This window comes from Gouania willdenowi, chromosome 5, assembly GCF_900634775.1.
Source record: "Gouania willdenowi chromosome 5, fGouWil2.1, whole genome shotgun sequence".
Classification (NCBI taxonomy): Eukaryota; Metazoa; Chordata; class Actinopteri; order Blenniiformes; family Gobiesocidae; genus Gouania; species Gouania willdenowi.
In genome coordinates, this window is record NC_041048.1 from 19,780,194 (window position 1) to 19,800,584 (window position 20,391).

The window sequence follows — 20,391 nt, forward strand, 5'->3', positions numbered from 1 at the left end:
TAAAACTAACATTGTTTGCAGATGACACAACCATTCTATGCTCAGGCAAAGACATTAAAACTCTAGTAGAGTCAACAAATGAAGAACTATTAAAAATTCAAACATGGTTAGATGTAAATAAACTATCCCTAAACGTCAGTAAAACAAAATTCATTAACTTTGGAAAGAGAAAAAAAACAGGAGATATAAGACTGAAACTAAACAAGGAAATAATAGAACAAGTAAAAGAATATAGGGCACTAGGAGTGTGGATGGACGACAAGCTGACCTGGAAAAAACATATACAAATAGTTAAAAACAAAGTTGCCAAAAGCAGTTACATCCTATGGAAGCTTCAACAAATCCTACATACCAAATCACTTAAAACAATCTATTCTTCACTCATAGCATCGCACTTAAATTACTGCTCCGAAATATGGGGTAATAACTACAAAACGTATCTTGAACCACTATTTAAACAACAAAAAAAAGCTATAAGAATTTTACATAAAGTACCACACAACACACACACAAACGATTTATTTGAGAAGTCAAAATACCTAAAACTGCAAGAAATAATACACTATAACACACAAATACACGCATTTAGGGCTTCATCAAAAAAATTACCACATCAAATCCAAAAACGTTTCACATACAATCAAAATCCCTATGAATTCAGACATAATAATGTGTTTAGACCAAACAGGATCATATCAAACGTTGGCAAACATAGTACTGTGTATAGAGCCATGAACCTCTGGAACAGCCTTGACGCAGAGACACAACAGTCCGATAATCTGAAACAATTTAAGGAGAAAACGAGGAGGACATTTCTACATGCATACAGATCTCAAGACAACTCTTCATTGAACTCTACAGCGACGACATGGAACTCATCAACTGGTCATTGAGCACCATTGACAAAATCTTCTCAACGAGGCAATTGCTTCAGCACGAAATACCGTGTCCAAAGGACACATACCCAAGTGGATATGTCGTGGACGCACGAGGGAGAAGCCAGATGCTCTGTCTCTCCCAGCTGAAAGTGGAAGATGTGGAGGACATCTATCTGCTAGGAGTCATGATCTTTGGCCTGCTAATGATGGGGGTATGTGTCTGTGCATGTGCCTTCCGGATGGATCGTAAGCTGAGGCGACTCTCAGAGGATATGAAGGTTCTCAGAGAGAAGAAGAACTTCACGTTTGGAGAGTTGGAGGAACGTAAACAACGACTGGAAAAGAAAGCTCGTGGAAATACAGGGGAAAAAGACTGTGAAGAGGAGTAACAGCAGGAACAATGACTGCAGACGAGAACACATCACAAAAAAAAAAAAAAAAAAAAAAAAAAAAGGGAAGAAACGAGGTTGGATGTAAAATTATCTGTGTTCAAATTAGGGGACGGATCTGGATAAGCATAATGCTTTTTTCCGTCGCCCTTTCCGGCATGAAAAAGGACAAAAAAAAAAAAAAAAAAAAAAAAAAACAATGATGTGATTTTGCTCTGAATGTCAAATGAATTTCTGTGAATGCAACCATGTCGGAAATGAACTGAATAAATAAAAATAAATAAAATAAATAAAATAAATAAGCCTACATTTAAATTGTAATTTATTCAGTAATGACTGAAATATCTACGGCTAGTTAGCTAGTGAGGGCTAGGCCTAACTAGAGGGCTTTCATGCTGGGTTTACACCTAACTATGATGCTTTACAAATATAATTTTTGCCGTCATTCTTGACATTCTTATTGTCACTTAGTAGAGTTCTGAACAGATCGTGTCTGTTGTTAGCATTTGCATGAATTGCGCCATTAATCTTAACGCATGGTAACAGGCAAGGGCGGACGGGGACATCGGGGATTTCCCCGGTGGGCCAGGCCGCCAGTGGGCCGCTGGGTCGGTCCATGAGAAAGAGAAAAAGAAAGGGGGAATAAACATACCTGTCAGTCTTTGCTGGGAAACTCCAGTATTTTACCCCTCTTTCCCAACATTGTCCCGTATTAGTATTAGATAAATAAATAAAAACATTTTTCTGCCTTACTAAACTGAACGCTGTCACTCGCCTCGTGAGAATTGCCACCTGAAATGGCCTGAGTGACAGTTCTCGCGAGATTAATGCCGACAGCGGGAACAACTCAGAAGAGAGATGGATGGATGTAAGAAAAAAAAAAAGTTGTGTAAACCAACCAGATGTAACTTTTCTTCATATCGGTGCTTGGCCTTTGGCTCTAATCTGCTAAAATATTCGTAAAACATTGAGTAAAACCTTTGTGTTGTCCGTGGTAAGTAGCGTAAATAGCCGCTGTTAAAATGGCGGCGGGCGTTGCTAGGTCAAGTGTCCCGGATGCTGATGTCACCCCGAACAAGTGTATAGAGGGAACCTGATAAAATAGCACATATGACGTGACCTCATTAAATACTGAAGAAAACTTGGATTACAGTGGGAACATTTAAACCACTGAGTATTAATTTACTCGTTCATTCATCTTCTGGCATGCTTCTTCCTGTTCCTATCCCCAGTTAATGGGCCCTAGGCAAGGGTACACCCTGGACAGGGTTCCATTTCATTCGCAGGGCAGACAGTGTCATGTCAACTCCAGGATCTTGACAAAAAGGCAATAGGCCTCACAGAAATGTATGGATCAAATAAATTCAAGTTTAGGATAAGATGTGTTCATCTGTAGTATCGGTCATGGAGTCAGTGTATAAATGTGATGGAGTGTTGGAATGAACAAAATGTTAACTAAGGAATTTCCCTAAACCTTAGATAGGAGTTAGGATCAGGTGCAGCTGCTCCTCAGCCATGAAGTAGCGACCTGCTGAAAGGAACAGAAACAAAAAAAATCAGATCAAATAAACACAGCACCACCGAGAGGCAGGGAGAGTCATCATCAACTCCATTTATTGTTGTCTCTCGACTTGAAGTAAATTATGGAAGTGCTCCTTTCTTTGCATGCTTTGAACTATAGCTGTCTTTTTCAGTCATTTCCTTTGTTCTTCTGTTTTTTTTTTTATTTTTTACAAATGCTTCTCATTCTTATTTATGACCTGTCTTCAGGGATAGGAGAATTGAATTAGCTGTGCAAAATATCTTTACTCTTTTTAAGTTTAATCTTTTTGTACACATCCACTGCTATAAATACTAGTTGGAAAAAATACCAGCCATTTTTTTTTTTTTTGCTGTAATTCTTTTTCCTTTAAACCACAAGGACTTTGTTCAAGTTCGTTGTACTTCGTGAGAGAATAGCTCACATGCCATGAGAAAAAAGGGTGACATTTCCAGATCAATGTAGTCCATGCACCATCATCGGGTTGTTGATGTGCATTATGGTGTACCAATCATGAGCGTAGATTAGTGGGACACAGAATGACTACAAGATTAGAGACAGTCAGAAACACTTGCAGTGAGATAATGCCTTCTGCCACACAGAGGGTTTCTAAAGCAGCTGCCAACCACATAATTTGTCCTGTTATAATCTGTGACGTGTGTACCTCATAGCACTTTATAGGAATCCCAAAGATGACAAGCATTTCAAAATCTGACATACAAAATCTCGAGTCCTATTCCTCCCGCTGGCTTATCACAATGATACGACCCAGCCATAGCCTATAGCAGAGTTATTGATCATGCTTGTGTTTTTTTTAAATTATTCAAGCTGTTTTATGATAAAATAATCAGTTAAAGTAATCAGTTGTTATTAAGTGAGTCACCCATAGCCAGGGCTCTTACAGAAAGACAAAGATGTTGAGTTCAGTGTTGAAGTGGTTGAGTGAGTAAGTAGCTGTTACTCATCATACAAAGTTCACCAAAAGATTCCGTTTAAAGACTTCCTTGAAAATTTTAAAATGCTGGCTTCTCTGAATTATCACAGGATCATCATTATTAACACTTTTCATCAATTTGTACCCAAATATCTACGTATCTATTTCCTTTATCTTATTCTCTTAATAAAAAGGGATTTTTCTTTCTTTCTTGCAAGATACAAAACGAATGCCGGCTAAATGCTCTCAGCATTAACTGTGTTTCCATGACAGTTTTAATTAAAGCGATGTTTCTAAAATGTCAACAAAGTATGAGTGCGGTTTGAACGTGTTTCCATTAAACCTTGTTTTGGGCAGGATCCTTGTATATCTCATCGCGTGAGATTTTGTTGCAGTAATATTTTGATGCTCAGAACCTTCCCTGCATTCTTGTGTTGTTTGCTGTCTAATGTGACAGTAATCGTTTTTCAGTAAAATGCTAACAAATGTCTCCGTCTATTCTTCTGTACACACGTATGTGACTCGGTACGTCACGTCCTGTGGAAAAAGATTTTCCATTTGGCTTTTGCGATTTATTTCAATATCGAAACATCCGAAAAACCTCTTTATTAAAGCGTAAAATTTTGCGCATTTTTACCGGTAATGGAAACACAGCTATAGATGATGGAATAACCCGCTGACAGTCATCAAACAGCAGCACATATTTCTGTGTTATGCTGCATCTACGTGTATGTGTTGTGTGTATCTTTCTGTGTTTTTCCTAAACTGCAGCCCAATTTGTCCACATTGGTTTAGTGTCTGCTGCTCTTTTCAGCCAGCTGGTGTGTGCAGAGGCACTTAAACACAGCTTTGTGTTTGTGACATGACGTAGGGTTGCATTCAGGCTATTCACTCCTCTGCTGCTATTTTTACACAGATGCAAGAGAGCATGTGTGACCTAGGCGGTTTGATCCTGATTTCCTGCTTGAACGAGGTGCGCTTAATCTGATCGTCTCCTATCATCCTGATTGTTAGAGCTTCCAGGTCGGAACTATTGGTTTTTATCATAAAATGTCAGTGATGGATTTGTTAAGCTCTCATCAGGGTAACTGTTGAACATCAAAACATATGAAATCTGTCTTTTCATATAACAGGTGCAGGAAAAATAGCTACACAGTCACTGCTACTTTTAATAAAGGCATTGTTGAATACAAACTTGGTAGTGATGTTTAGGTTTTCCGTATTAGAGTTAGTGCTACTGCCATAATCACACACGAAAGCAAATTAAACCACTGTGAAAATTACTCAGAGAACTCATTTGAGAAAGCTTACAGACCAGAGGACTGACAGAACATCATTAAGAGGTGGCAGAAGGGACAGGGTTAAAGTTTAAGATGACTTATTGCATAAGCTGCATACACACACTCTCACATTCACATGTATAATTAAAACACACACCCACACACATAATGGAATTGCATCAGGGATTGCACGTTACGGTAATAACTTGAAGAATAACACTTGCTGGTGTCGGTCCTCCCTCCTTTGATGCTAGTGAGTGGGGAGGAACTGCTTTTCTCCACATAATCTGTCCTAGTTTGTTTGATCTGCCTGTTTTAGATTATATTTAGGATTTTGTTTATTTAGTAATGGGATAATGCTGATATAATACTCACCTTTTCCAGTTTGAAATTGGATCACAAGAGTTCATCACAAGTATATTTCAGCTGAGAGCTCTCCAGTTAGAATGACATTATAGATCATCTGTAAACCCTCTATGTTCTTATGATCCTCTCCTTTTCATTATGATGCTTTCAAGTGATTGGTGGGAGATTAAAATTGATTGATTTTAATGATCAAACAAAGACCATCCCCGGAAAGGAAAATAGGCGAACTACCTCCCACCTCATCAATAGCCTCACACACAAATTTAGGACTATTCTTCCAAACTTGTAAAAAAATAACATAACATGTATAATCACATATTTTAGAACAGTAATGTTAAAGTTTTTGGAGTGCAATGGCACATTTATTTTTCATGCTCAATGTTCAGCAAGGTCATTCTTGCGCCCCTGTCATGGTGTGCACCCCCAGTTTAGTAACCACTGACTTTCGAGCGTGGTGTCAAACTCATTTTCTTTCAGGGGTCAAATATGGACCAGCATGATCTTAAGTGAGCTGCAGATTTTAGGTGGGAAAAAAGAGAAATGAAATGAAACATCAACATTATTATGCCCTAGTTTATATTTCTATGTATAAATAATAGAATATCTCCAAGATAAATGACAGGTATCACTGCCTGCAGGATCTTACATTTCTTAGATTTTCTGACCAATTTTTGTGTAATTAAGGGGAAATCTGTGGAATTCTATGTGTGGGAACTGCAGGATTTTAGAAGAATGGTGAGTTATTTCAACAATTTACGATTAAAAACAACTACCGTTATGTGATATAAGCTTGGGAAAATTGCTTGCCTCTGCCAATACTGTGAAGTATCATTGTATTTGTAAATTTGGAGGGACAGAGATTTCTGCAACTGAATTATTTGGTAACACCACAATCATGTTATATGTTCTCCTCTGTCATTTCTATTTTCTTCTGTGGGCCATAATGCATACTTTAAGGGGCTGGGGTGTTAGATTTGACACATGTTCCTGAGAGAGTGAAAGGAGGTTAATTAAGAGGAAACTAGGATCCCTTGAAGAAACAAGAGACAGGAAGTGAATTCACTCAAACAGTGACAGTGACAGAAACCAATGGGAACCCAGACCTACAGACAGTGATAAGGAAAAAAAATATTAACAGGAATTAAAGTAACCCCTAATTAAATGAAAAAATCATTCACCAAATTAAAAAACAAACCCTCTTGAAACAGAGACAAAGAAACAATCACTGACATTGCACACTGACAACAGATGTTAGTGTGCAATTGTTTACATTCTTGTGTAGGTTTCAGATGTGAGCTTAAACCAATAGTTGTCCGCTCACTAATGCTGCTTAAAAGAGCTCCAAATACACCAAAATCTATTCCAGGCACGTTCACACCTCCATTCAACGCAATCTAACACTGTTTGCCTTCCTTCATCACCTGTGTGTCTCACCTTTAAGCCCTCAGCAGGGATGATGGGAAGCTCATGCAAACAAACAAACAAACAAAAAAGCAAACAAACAAAGCAAAAAACAAACCAAACAAACAAAAATGGCTCCTATACCACCTCAAGGCTTTTTGGTAATCATGTTTAACTGTGTGTGGCTAATGCTTTAGTTGTTTTAGCTCTGTGTTTTTTCTTTGGCTCTAGTTATGGTGTAACAGGTTGAAATAGTTTTTTAGGCTTAACTAATGAAAAAAACCCATTTCTTTAGTTAAGCCTGTGTATTGTGTATTGCTAGTGTGCAAGCTTATAGTCCACGGGCCAGACCAGATTGTTGTGGCACTCAAGATGACAAAATTCAATACCTTGTTTTCAGACTATAAGTCGCACTGGTATATCGGTTGCTTTCCAAGAATTTTAGTATTTTTCTGAGGAAATGCACAAATATTGCAGATAGCACGCATACGTGTCGCTGATGTCGGCCTCAGATCGTGCGTAGGCATTCTACTCCTAATGCATCATTTTGTGATACCACTTATAAAATTGTAGAACTGTATAATGTCACGTCCATGAAACTGTTTTTGTGCTGGGGTTCTTTTGTTATGCTGCTGAAAATACATTTATGATCATGAACTCTCTTTATTTTGTCCATACATAGTTTTTGTTGTTGTTGTTGTTGTTGTGATATTGCCATATTCCTATCAGATTTAAGTAAATACTCGACTATGGATATAGAGATATTTATACTAATCGAATGATCCGAGCTAAATAAAGGTTAATATAAGCAGTAGAGAGGCTGCGCTGAACATCTTTAATCCATCGGCCATGTCCATGCCATGCTGATGTCTCCGTAACATCTGCCCAATGAGCAAACGCTCTCCATAATACGTCTCGCCGATGCAACTTGTATGTGTGCTATCTGGGATGTCACTCAGGGCTATGATTTGCAAGCCCAGGCGTTAGGCTACTTCGAAGTGGCTCAGTGCTATGGTGCTCAGAGCTCAGAGCTTTCTCAAACATGTGGGCAGTTCATGGTTCCATTCATAATGTCTCCTGATGAACGGTGTTTCATTGCATTCCTATGAATTTCTACAAATATATGCTCCTTCTCACTGCTCCATGTCTGCATAACAGTCTATTTAAATATTTTTACAGTGAATCAGCTCCACTTTACCCTTCCCAGAGCCCACTTTTTTACAATAAGCCAATCACAATTCACATTGTTACGCACCCTAAGGTGCTGCTGACATGTTGAAAATCCAAGGGTAGGTCGCTGTGCCTTATAAGTTGTTTCCTTAATTATTAAAGAAATAAAAAATGTAAATTATATTATGGTGACCTAGATATTTCTGAGTGGCAACAGCTCATCAAAAGCAAGGTTGTATCAAAAACTGAAATTGTGTCCTTTCTTCCTCATCCAATGGACTAAATAGATAATTTAAACTCTACTAGTGTACAAAGCCAAGTCGCTGTAAGTAAAAACCTTTTAGAAGCACAATCCTGCGTCGATACCTGTACTTACAATTCATTAACCATTTTCCTTTTAGCCTCTGAGCCCTTTGGTTCCCCTTTCCATTATTTGTACTCAGACATTTGGATACAAATCTTTTACAAATAAAAGCTCCTGACTGACGAAGGGGATTTAATTATTCTCAAGGATTCGATGTGTTTGTTTTTCTATTGAAAGCCATCAGAGGAGAAGACACAAAGACTCAGGCCAATCAGGCCCAGTGTTTGAAACTCCCCTATTGAGGAGGTCCCCTTGCAGGAGAAAAGCTCGTCATGTATTACGTTGAATAGCATCCCCAACCTCTTCGTGATTTGTGGACTGTGTGAGTGGCAGTCTGGTGCTTTGCAGTGATTAGTCCCACGAGAGCGGCCCTGCCTCTGTCATTGCCACCGTCAGCAACTCCTCTACAACTTTTCTACAACTGCACATAAATACAGGATATTGGCATTTGTTGAATTCAAGGTGGCATCTTTTCAATTAAAGGCCACTGAAATACCTTTTCAGCCTCTCGAGTGGCCTGGCGAGCTATAGCCAAAGAGGCCCAGGCAGTATAATGATGCCCAGCACAATGGTACCACTGTTCTTCGACCCGTTCCCAGGAAACCGCACAACATGTGCCATTGTGTGCTGTGCTTTGCTGCCCAACCACGTTGATTGGCTTCAGCTAGAGCTGCCGTGAGTCCTGGTTGGGCATGGAAGCTCTTGCCAATGATGTCTGCCGGACAGGTTCAGAGGATTACTAAGCAAGGCTCAGGGTTCATTCATCTCACACTGTATGTGACGTGTTGAAATACTTCTACCAAAAGCTACATTTCAAAGAGCAAGGAAGCGGAAGAAGCCAGAGGGAACAAGGACACCTAAGTGTTTGCAAAAAAAGGCGGTTCAGAAATCCCTGAGCATTGTGGCCATGCTCACCCTAACTCAATAAAAGAGGAAACCAGGAGAACAGTGACATGCAGAAAAATAGAGGCACAAAGATGTCTAGAACTGGTTTGGAGCAGGTCCTGGCTGGTTCTTCTTTTTTTGTCTGAATACTCTTAGATCACCCTTTGTGTTTCCTAAAGGCCCCCAACGTGGCAACCACTATAGCCTCCACTGCTGTTTACGCAGCAGAGCAATTGACATTTTTGAAGAGCAGCCAGATTGCGAGCTTTGGTCAACATCATCCTGGAGATGCGTGTCACAAGAGCCTTTCTGGGCCCCACATGCCAGCAGGTCTGCTCAGACAACACAACAGGGTACCACAGGAAGCAGAGGCCTGATACAAGGCCCAGTGTGTCATGAAGAACTGAAAGCTAGATCTATATTGAATGGAGACCTCTCACTTAATGTGTCAATTATTCAAGGGATTTGCCAAAACATTTTATCATTGTCAAGCGTTTTAAAAGGGATAAACTTTCTTTTTAGATACAAATCTGTCCATGTGAACTGAAAGCACTGACTGTTATATTTAAAGCATTTATTGCACATGAAAAGTAATCAATTCCATGATCTTCTTTACAATTTGAAGGTTTCCTTTTTCTCAGCACTCTTAATAAGAATGTTGGGTCTGTTTATTTAGTCACATCAATGCTATCTCTATGTGTTGACAAAGCTAATTAGACATTTGAAAAAAATTGTGATCACCACTCTGCTTGTTGTGTGAGGGTTAAGAAAAACCCTGCCCAATTGTTGAGTTCGCAGAGTTTCTTGCATCAAATGAACACAGATTTGGAATCACGTGTTTTACTGTGACAAAAATACCAGATGGTAGCTTTGTTTTTTTTCCTAACAATCAATCTGTTTAGTGCGACAGTGTTGTCATGTTGTGTTTTTCTTCTTCCATAGTTCACCAGAAGTAAAGTGAGGTAACATAAACTGACAAATATGAGTGAAGACAAACCAGGTGCAACGGCGGAGACGAGCCCAGCTGAGGTAACCGCCATTCCCAACGGAAAAGGCCACGAGCCTGGGGACGATGTGATGGCTACGGCTAAAACGCCACCAGCGGCAGATGATGAAAAGTGAGTGTTTGGGTTTCCTTGATTAAAGATCACTCAGTTACGTTTGTTATTGCATGTAGCATCTGACCAACTCTACAAAAGGTACATGCGGTCCTGGTGCATGGGGATACACTTAACATAGATTTAGTTTGAGACACAATGGTAATGTTTCCAGAGAAAGTTTGATGTTGTCAGACTATTTACAGACTCCAGAATTAGAAAGTTCATTGATAAGTCATTACACGTTTTCTTGTGATGACTGAGATAACCAATTGAAGTGTGCACGTTACAAAGATTAAATCTTGGTGTTGCTTTTGCTCACACTGTTAAATGACAGAGAGTTTTTTTTTTCACCTTGTGCTCTCGTTGGATGATGGATGGCTATCCTCTACATTGCTTGTAGGGAAACTGTAACCAATAGTGCCCAGAATTCTAGGTACGTACGATTCCATTTTGAGGTCAGAATCGGTTTCACGACTGGTGGGTTTTGCCTTGTGTAGAAGTTCCAAACAGTCTGTAAGCTTTCCCAATGTTCTTATTTCAGTGTTTTCCATTCTTAGTCCCCACAGAGCTGAAAATGCAGCATTCAACCTACCAGAAAGCCAGGAGTTCCTGTCAGCCGTGGAAGACAAAAAGACAACACGTTTCACAGACGTGAGTCCAAACACAGCTCATTTACAACATACATTTTACTCTTCCTGTATTGCAGGGTAATCACCAAACATGCTTGTTTTCCTCTATCATGTGTTTGTTGCAGTTTGAAGGAAAAACCTCATTTGGAATGTCGGTCTTCAACCTGGGCAATGCGATCATGGGCAGTGGAATTCTGGGTCTTGCATATGCAATGGCCAACACAGGGGTTATCCTGTTTTTGTAAGTAACGCTCCTTTTTAGATTTTATGTAAAGGGTACCTGTAGAGTACTTTAATTTCAGGCTGTATCAAAAGATCACATAATGCAAGAGGTTTAATCAGATGTTCATTATTATTAAGTCCTTGTGACGGACCCACAGGTACTAATTAACTTCCTTCATTGGCTGGTAGTAACGTTGTTGTATTAGATTTGCTGTTTCAAATCTGTGGTTGATTTTTCCTCCTCTGAATCACCATAACATTCTTTCTGTCTGCTCTGCCGGGTTGTCAGGCATCTCCCTGTCACTTCTGTCACACAGAGCTATCAGCCGGGGATCCCGAGTGTAAATACTTTGGCTGACTGCCAGGTTTGGCTGCTCTGATGTGCATCCTAAGTTGCAATAACAGCTAAAGAGAAGGCAAAAGTAGCTCCAACACACATTCTTTTGTTGTAAAATAAAGAAAAAATATTTTAAAGATACAGTGGAGAAAGAACTACAAACGAATAAAGACAAAAATCAAAGATAATAGGTGGGAGCTAATGCAAAACACTGCCCCTGAATCAATTTTACCACATTAAAGGTAGGGTAGGTGATTTTCTCCAGATACACTTTTTAAGTTTTTGGTTGTCCTGACAGAAATTAATATCTTATGTGTTCTGTAAAATGAAGAAAGAAAATCTGTCATCTGTAGCAGCTGTAAACCTGTAAAAATTTCGACCAATGAAAAAAGATGTTTTTTTTTTTTTTTTAACCAATCACGTCTCCCTGTCTCCCTGCTCGTTCTCGACCCCTCGCGTGCACAAACCCACACTCAAAGTGCGTCACCGGTGACGGACTTAAAACAGAGTTTTTGGTCACGTTTTTTAACAAATATAATGATAAAGCTTATTGTTTACTTATTGCTGAATGAGACATGAGACGACAAAGTTTCTACACAATACAAGCAATGAGCTGAGCTCCTCTTCTGGAGCAGCGGTGCTCATGCATGTGAGTGAGACGGGGGGGGGGGGGGGGGGGGGTAAAGGTGGAGCCATCTGTGAAGCTACATTCAAAATCATGCTAGCTTTTGAAAATCACCTACCCTGCCTTTAAATCCTGTCAAAAATGTCTGCTCCCCATTGTTTGTATTTCAAGGAACAAAATTGGTCAGAAAAAAAACTTTTCAGGTATTTCTTAACAGATGTACATGTCAAAGAAAACAAATATTGGCAGCAAATAATTACAATGCTGTACAGTGTGGTTGTGATGCCTCACATAGATTGCATCTGATTTACTTATCATACAAATCTGCAACTCATGAGATAACACTAAATTAGCAACACCCATGGCTTTAGTTTGATGGATATTGATTCTGAATTAAATTACAGTGGAAGTCATTTGCTTGTGTTATGAACAATCAGAATTTCAGAAAATGAATAGTCAGATCATTTGTGTTTGACTGATTTCTCAGCAGTTTGTTTCTAGAAGCTACATAGAGCTCTCTGTATTAGCAGTGTTTGATTTATGGTGTTATTATATTTATATATATTATTCCTTTGACTATTTGTTTTGTGCTCAAAACAAGAAGTTTTAATTTTACAATCTGTTATTGAGATTTTTGTCTTGTATAAATTTTTGTCTGTGGGTTTTGCCTTTATTTGTTTTTTTTAAAAACTGCTCCTTGAAAAGGAACAATTTACGGTGTGGATTTCATTGCGATTTATGATAGCTCAACCCTCCAAAGGGATGCACTGACATACAATAGATCAAAATGATTGTGTTGTACTTTATTCAGCCAAAGTTTGTAATGTTTCCTTTCTGCAGAGCTATAAAATATTTTTAGGTTTTGTTGCACATGGGAAATCAACCTCAATGCCACTGAATAGATTTATCACCCTAACCAACAAGCCTGTTTTTCATAGTGGCATTTTTTAATCATTGATTTCACGATGCAAGACTTTAAAGGGATAGTTCGCCTATTTAAGACATGACGTTGTATGCAATCCTCACCAGCACTATAGTGCATACACATTGTTTCACTCAGTGGTCACCTCCCTGGTCCGAGTTCTGGCCGTTTGAAGTTGGTCAAGAAAGTTGTCCCGGTTAGTTTCCGGGGCCACAAAACTGTGCGTTTTTAATAGAAAAAAAGATATGCGTTTGAAAGCTTGATTCATTTACATCACAAAACCGCCCACAAAAAAAATTCATACCTCCAGTTTTAATCGGCACTATTTTCTCTTCCGTTTCCATCAATCCGCGCTGCCGTCAACGTCATCGGTGCGCCTAATCCCATCAGCTGTTGATAGCGCGACTCGCTGACAACATGTATGACTCCGCCGATGGCAACCAGCCAAAGCTGTCTCTGGCTGGTTGCCATCGGCGGAGTCAGACATGTTGCCGCGAGTAGTGAGGGAGGGTAATCAGGAGTTGGGGTACAACTGAGTGGAGTCAAAAGGAAGGTGGGAATCCTATTCATTCTCTTTGCACTCCGTACGTAAGACAGGGGGTGTGGTATATACCCCATACCCACAGACAAAGAAAACTAAGAGCTTAGAACTAACAGAACAATTACTAACCTATTGACTAATGAAAAACTGACTAACAGGAGTAATTAAAAAAAACCTAACTAAAAAAGAACTGCATCTTGATTTGAACCCTTGACCTTCATTAGACACAACTGAAACCAAACCAAATCCAACACTTGCACAACTTAAAGAATATCAGAGGAAAATAAAACCCAAACCCATGCAACTACTGTGACAGAAAAATAAAATAATGATTGAGGTACTTAAAACTCAGTGTTCAAACAATGTTCTTAACCTCTCATGCTAAAATCATTGTAAATGAGAACTTGTTCTCATTGAATTTTCCGCCTAAATAAAGGTAAAATAAAAATACATTAAATTAAATGCTATTCAAGGACAGCATTTAACTTGCGAGGTGGTAATGTTTGTAGGATTTTCCCTCGTGGCAAAAAAAAGCTCCTTACTTTGATCTGCTTGTGTACGTGCATGCGTGCGTGTGTGCACGTGTGGACCCTTTCAAACTAGAAGTGCTTGAACCTTCTTTTATCGATCAGTGATGGGCTTTGACATTTGGCTCGACTGGAGCAGAAATAACCTTCGTGTTTCAACCAGGTGTGAGTTAAGATGGTTTTCCGTGAGACCGTTATCCTACTTACTGCAGCAGACCTTTACTGTAGATTGAAAAGTAAATGAGATGTTAAACGCATTTCAATGTGTTTGCTCAAAATGTAGGACTTCTGCTAGAAAAAATGACTCTCAAAACACACAAAGCCACCACAAAAATGTACTAATTAATCCAAAAACACACAAAACCACAACAAAATTAATAAAATACTTCTAAATACACAAAGCCACACAAACTACACAAAATGGCTGAATACAGTAAATTATTTCAAAAACACAGAAAACATTCATTAAAAAAAGACTCACATCCATTCACACAAAATTATAGCAAAAACTGAAAAATATGCAAACCCTTTGTTTATTTACTGTAATAATTTATAAATTGGTTATTATTCTAGAGTCTAAATGCAGCTAAATGTAGCCCTTGAATTAGGTAATCACACCTTTGTGGCCCCCGCTGTGATACAAGTTGTATACAGTATGTCTGGATTAATGTATACTGTAAGTTTGTATATGTGGGAGTTTTAAGCATTGAATATATATTTTCCTTAAGTAATTACTTATTATTTTTTACAATTTGTTACATTTTTACAATATGCCAGAGCTGGAGTTTTTCAAAAGTATTTTGTGGACCTCCAGAGGTCCCTGAAGTCCAGCTACTTTAACAGTACTTTATACATTTTTGGTAAAAGCCTTTGTTTCTGTTTCCATTGTTCTCTCTTATTTCACCCACAGAGGCCTCACCGGGTCAGTAAGCTTGTTTTGGGTGGGATTACATTGGGTTGGAAAGCTGTAAGCTGAACAACAGTGAACCATGTTCCATTCCCAGATTGTCAGCAGATCTGCCCTCCCACTGCCACTCCACTGACTAAACCTTCGCCCACAAGTCAGCTCAACATTCTTCATTATCGCTGGAAAACAAAAAACAAACCCAGGAGTGAGAGAAAGAATGGAGACTTTTCAATAAGGAGGCAGAATCTGAGTGTGACAAAGTTACTATTGACATTTCTTACAAGCTATGAAAAAGATATTGATAATAAACCAATGCGTCACCGGTTGTTCTCAGATAGTCGGTCTCTGTATGCCAGCCTTGCGATAGACGACTCTGCTATAGCCTTGCTCAGTTAGAATGTTTGGTAACACTTTACTTGAAGTGTTATACATAAGGCTGACGTTACGCTATCATTATCTGTCATTAGCATGAATAAGGTGTCATGAAGGCTGTCATTCAGTTGTCATTAAGTGTCGTTCACCAAATTATGACACATTTTGCTAAATTATGACACCTTTGAATCTATGTTGGCATTTTTTGGGTTAGGGTTAGGGTTAAGGTTAGGTTGGGTTAGGGTTAAGCTTAGGTTGGGTTAGGGTTAAGGTTAGGTTGGCTAGGGTTAAGGTTAGGTTGGCTAGGGTTAAGGTTAGGTTGGGTTAGGGTTAAGTTTAGGTTGGCTAGGGTTAGGTTGGGTTAGGGTTAAGGTTAAGGTTAAGGTAAAGTTGGGTTAGGGTTAATGTTAAGGTTAGGGTTAGGGTTTGGGGTTAGGGTAATGTAGGGTCAGAGTAACAAACGACACTTAATGACAGCCTTCCTGACAACCAATTCATGCTCATGACAGGTGTCATCTCATAATAATGACAGCGTAATGTCAGCCTTTATGTATTTTTGATTAACTGTTTTATTTAGAACAAATGCAATAATACAAAAAACAATATCAGAATAAAAAAAAAAAAATTGATGCAGATGGCTTCCCTCCAAAAAAACAAAAACAAAAACAAAACAATGTATAAAACTTAAAGTAACGTGTTGCTGAAAGTAAGTTCAGTCATATTGTTAGGTTGCTCTCTGAAGACTTTTTGGAGCCCTCATTGATGTTCAAAAAACATTTAAGTGATCAAAAGATCATCACAAGTATATTCACTTCGTTAGGTTGACCACACCGTGTTTTTGTGAAGCGCCATTAAATGGCTGAGGGCAGAGGGGCTGACAGTGCAGCTGAAGTAACAATCCACAGTAAAGTGGAGCCACAGGGTCTTTGGCTTTCATATGCTTTGTACATGATAGTATCCAGAAAATGTAAATGAATGGCGACACAGCAGCTGTGTAAACAGACTGTAAGCTAAGGATGTTTTGTAGAATGTAAAGGTGGTAATGCGTGCCTGTTTTCCTTTATCTGTTTCAGGATTCTCCTAACAGTGGTAGCAGTCCTTTCCTCCTATTCCATTCATCTACTTTTAAAGTGTTCTGGTATTGTAGGTATGTGACCGGCTACACATCCCCTATTTTCTCTCATTGTCACCTTATAGATGCGATGTTGTGACACTGGTCATTTCTTTCTTCCCGCAGGTATTCGTGCATACGAGCAGCTCGGCTACAGAGCCTTTGGGACGCCGGGAAAGATGGCGGCAGGTATTGCAATCACGCTGCAGAACATTGGCGGTAAGTTTGCAACCATTGTTATCTGCCGTCACCTTTACTAATAAAAAAACATGTTGTGTTTCAGCCAAGCCCTACAAGGTTTGTGACACTGACACAAAATTGACTTTGATTAGTTTTTTGTGCTTAGCAACGCGATTTCCTCAAATTTTACGTGCAAGGTATTTATTAGCTATGCTTAATAAGTAATGTTTACATGCTGCGTGTCGCGTAGCATGAAAAAAATGAGGAAGTCGTGTTGGCATGCACGAATAGTTTAAGTATAATTTGAGGTTGAGATCTTGTATGTTTTTATATCAAAATAATTATTGTCAAAATCTGTCCACCATGATGCTCTTGATTTTCTTAGGAATAATGTCATAACAACCAAGGAACTTGATAACACGTAACCATGATCTAAAATGTTAAATTGAAACATATATATACACATATATATATATATATATATATATATATATATATATATATATATATATATATATATATATATATATATATATATATATATATATATATATATAAAAATATATTTAAATATATGACATATATTTATCCATTAAATATATATACAAGCTGTGACACCCAAATTTCCCCCCTTGGCATAAATGTCCATCAGTCTAGATTGATCATATGAAGTGTATTAATGTGATGAGTTGCATATCGCTTTATTATTTATTTCACACAACAGTACAATTGTATTGATTGTGTGCTTTCCTCCACAGCTATGTCCAGTTACCTTTACATAGTGAAGTATGAATTTCCTTTGGTCATCCAGGCGTTTTTGAAGGTGGACCAGCCTTCAGGGTGAGTGTGCAATCTTTAGACAATAACAATTATTCACACTGTAGCAACACACATAAAAATCACATCAGATATGTATGATAAATCAGATAAAAGGATATTATCGGTTAAAGATCTTAGGTTTGAGTGCCGGTCACTAGTTAGTACGCTGGTCTGTCCTCTCTGCTTTTTTTCCACCATCTATAAGAAAGTATTATTAGTTAATACATGTCTAAAAATTAGGTGTGTTTGTGTCCGCAGCAATATATAAAACTTCAAATTAAAGAGCAAATAATTGACTTGTTTTTAAAAAAATAAAAACCTCACCATTAGATAATGATATATGATTTTTCTTGTATCTGATACATCTTGATCAACTTTATAAAAATCTAACTTATAAATATACAGTTTGCTTGACTTACATTTGTATGAATTTGGAAGTATAAACCTTGTTGGTCATTAAGTAGAATGTGAAGTACGCGCAGAAGCGCTGTTTTACAGTTCCACTTCAAGTCAAACGGTAAAATGTATTCTTAAAGATCCCATGTCATGCTATTTTTCACCCATTGCCATTTGTTCTAAGAACCCCAAAAACACAGTATTTGAGGTTTATTTTCCCAAACTCGCCTATTTTCCAGAGTTTTAGCCTCTGAAAAGTCACTTTCTGACCAACTCTACACAAACAGGCTGATTTGTGGCCTACTTATGCATATTCATTAGTGGGCGTGTCCATAGACAGGACACTGACTTCCTCCTCCCCACACGGTGACGTGAAGCCAGAGGAGGGCCCGCCCTGCTCCCACTTACTCTGTAGCTGAGCTCATGCTGCTTTATAAACACGAGACAGAGCGTGGGGGCGGGGCGTTCACCAGTACATACATAGACTGTAGAAAATACGTACATAGCACTACGCGAAGGATGCTGAAATGCTCATCAAAGTGGGAACGCGTCATCAAATTGGAGCTAGGTGTTTGGGCTCACCCTGCAGTAAGAAAGGAGCAAATTACCCTCTAACAAACCATTGAGGGAATCAATGAAAAAACACTTTGGGCATGTGTATGAAGCCCAAATAGCACTTTATGATGTTTAAAGCACAGAAAAGTCCATTTAGCATAACATGGGCCCTTTAAAGAGCAACTCTACTGCCATTGTCATTTTGGGACTCCTTCTGTTGATGAAAATATTTTCTACATACAACACCAAAAGCTGCTAATGTATCTGTTACCTTTTAACATGGGCCTGAAGTGTGTAAACTCTATACAGCTGAGCAGTGTTGGTCAGTGCCTGGTGTCACGGCCTTGGTAGTGACCCCAGAGGATGAGTAGGCCACAGCTATTGAATCAAAACCCAGTGAGACTCCACAGCTGAAAACGTAAACCGTGGGATATCACTGGCCTGAGCAGGTGGCTGTGGAGATAAACAACATGCACTTCCTAAGATGGGATTCTTACTGGGATCATTTTCCCTTAACCCTTACTCCACTACCCCAGTTAGCACAGAAGTCTTCAGAACATTCATGCCTTTGGTGCAGTCGTGTGAAAATATAGGATGAAGGATAAAATGTAACCTATGTTTTTCAAGATTCACTGACAAATAAAAACATTTTTGAGATCTTCTTCTTCACCTCATGAAGGCTGTGTTCGAAAAGTCATACTGACGTGCTACTCAAAGTGACATTAAAAGCTAGTATGTAGTGCGTTCACATTAGATATTATGAAAAGACTGAGTACGTGAGAAATACCCGGATGTATAATATATCTATATATATTTTAAGAATGCACTAGGCCCACTAATCATACTCAACTGCCCCATGACACATTGCGAGCAGAATGTCAAATTGTCCCGGGGACAGGTTTCAAGCTAAAAATCAACAAAACATCCCCATTTCAAAACAAAAGCATCTCTTTTTGTCGTCCATTAGTTTTTAACACTTTTGTAAATATGGCTGTGGTTTTGAAATTTACTGTAAGTTTAGTCAATAGCACAATGGTGGGTCTCTGAAAATCTTAGAAATGCCGGCATGAAATGTGTTTCCACAAGTTTTACTGCTCAAATGACCAGATGTGGATATTCTCGCTTAAAATGCTTTCAGAACTTTCAAAGGTGGAGAATCAACGGAGATATTTAGCCTCAGTGTGCTTCAGGTTTTTGTCGTTGTATGTTTGAATTGCATTTTTGGGAAACTTGGAGTACTTCAGTGGGAACGGTCATCACCCTAATCCTCCTAACCATACTCATAGTATATAGTAGACAGTATATACTCAGAGTTTGTAGTGCATAGTATACGGAATATGCCATTTCAAACACAGCACCAGATTGATATATCCAATGGCAGAATCACACTAGCAGTGATATGACAGTGTACTCACATTACTTTCTGGTGTCAACTCACATTTCTTTGTGTGGCACTGTTTGTGCTGTGAGCCATGGTGAAGACGCTCTGTTAATTTAAAATGATAGACTGGACCGTCCTGTTGCCGTTGTTGTGACAACAAGGCTTTGTTCATGGTCAGGGTTTTATCTCCGCTACATAGCGTTACTAAGTATCACGAGCACTGCAGGAATGAAATCTGTACTTTTAAAAAAAAGCAATGATACACAGTGATGGCACGGTCGGCCATAGGTCTACTTGAGCCAGGGTTGGGGTAAATTATAATTGATGTTGTGTAATTGATAATTAATTACAATTATGGTGTAATTCTAATTGAAATTGTAATTTTAAAAAATCTGTTGCTGTCGTCATTGTAACATGTATTTGAGTTTAGATAATTGACTATGTAATTGTAATTGCCATGAAAATCCTATAAAACATTGTCAATTATAATTTAACGCAAAAGTGGTTCGTAGTTAAAAGTTATTAAAATATGTTTCATATCGAGCTTTCTCGCGTTTTAC

At 38.6% G+C, this 20,391-nt stretch overlaps 1 protein-coding gene across 2 annotated transcripts in view; it reads left to right on the plus strand.

The window, feature by feature from the left end:
- Positions 1–20,391, plus strand: part of LOC114463578 (sodium-coupled neutral amino acid transporter 3-like) — a 47,734-nt gene that overhangs the window by 13,127 nt on the left and 14,216 nt on the right. Inside the window, exons 2-8 of one of the 2 annotated variants that reach the window (XM_028447221.1) lie at positions 10,150–10,325; positions 10,708–10,740; positions 10,865–10,958; positions 11,062–11,177; positions 16,463–16,536; positions 16,627–16,719; positions 17,439–17,520. In XM_028447221.1, the coding sequence (XP_028303022.1) occupies positions 10,189–10,325; positions 10,708–10,740; positions 10,865–10,958; positions 11,062–11,177; positions 16,463–16,536; positions 16,627–16,719; positions 17,439–17,520 (629 nt within the window). In that variant the 5' untranslated portion in view covers positions 10,150–10,188. The remainder of the gene's footprint in view (positions 1–10,149; positions 10,326–10,707; positions 10,741–10,864; positions 10,959–11,061; positions 11,178–16,462; positions 16,537–16,626; positions 16,720–17,438; positions 17,521–20,391) is intronic. The other variant, XM_028447222.1, reaches the window with a different exon arrangement.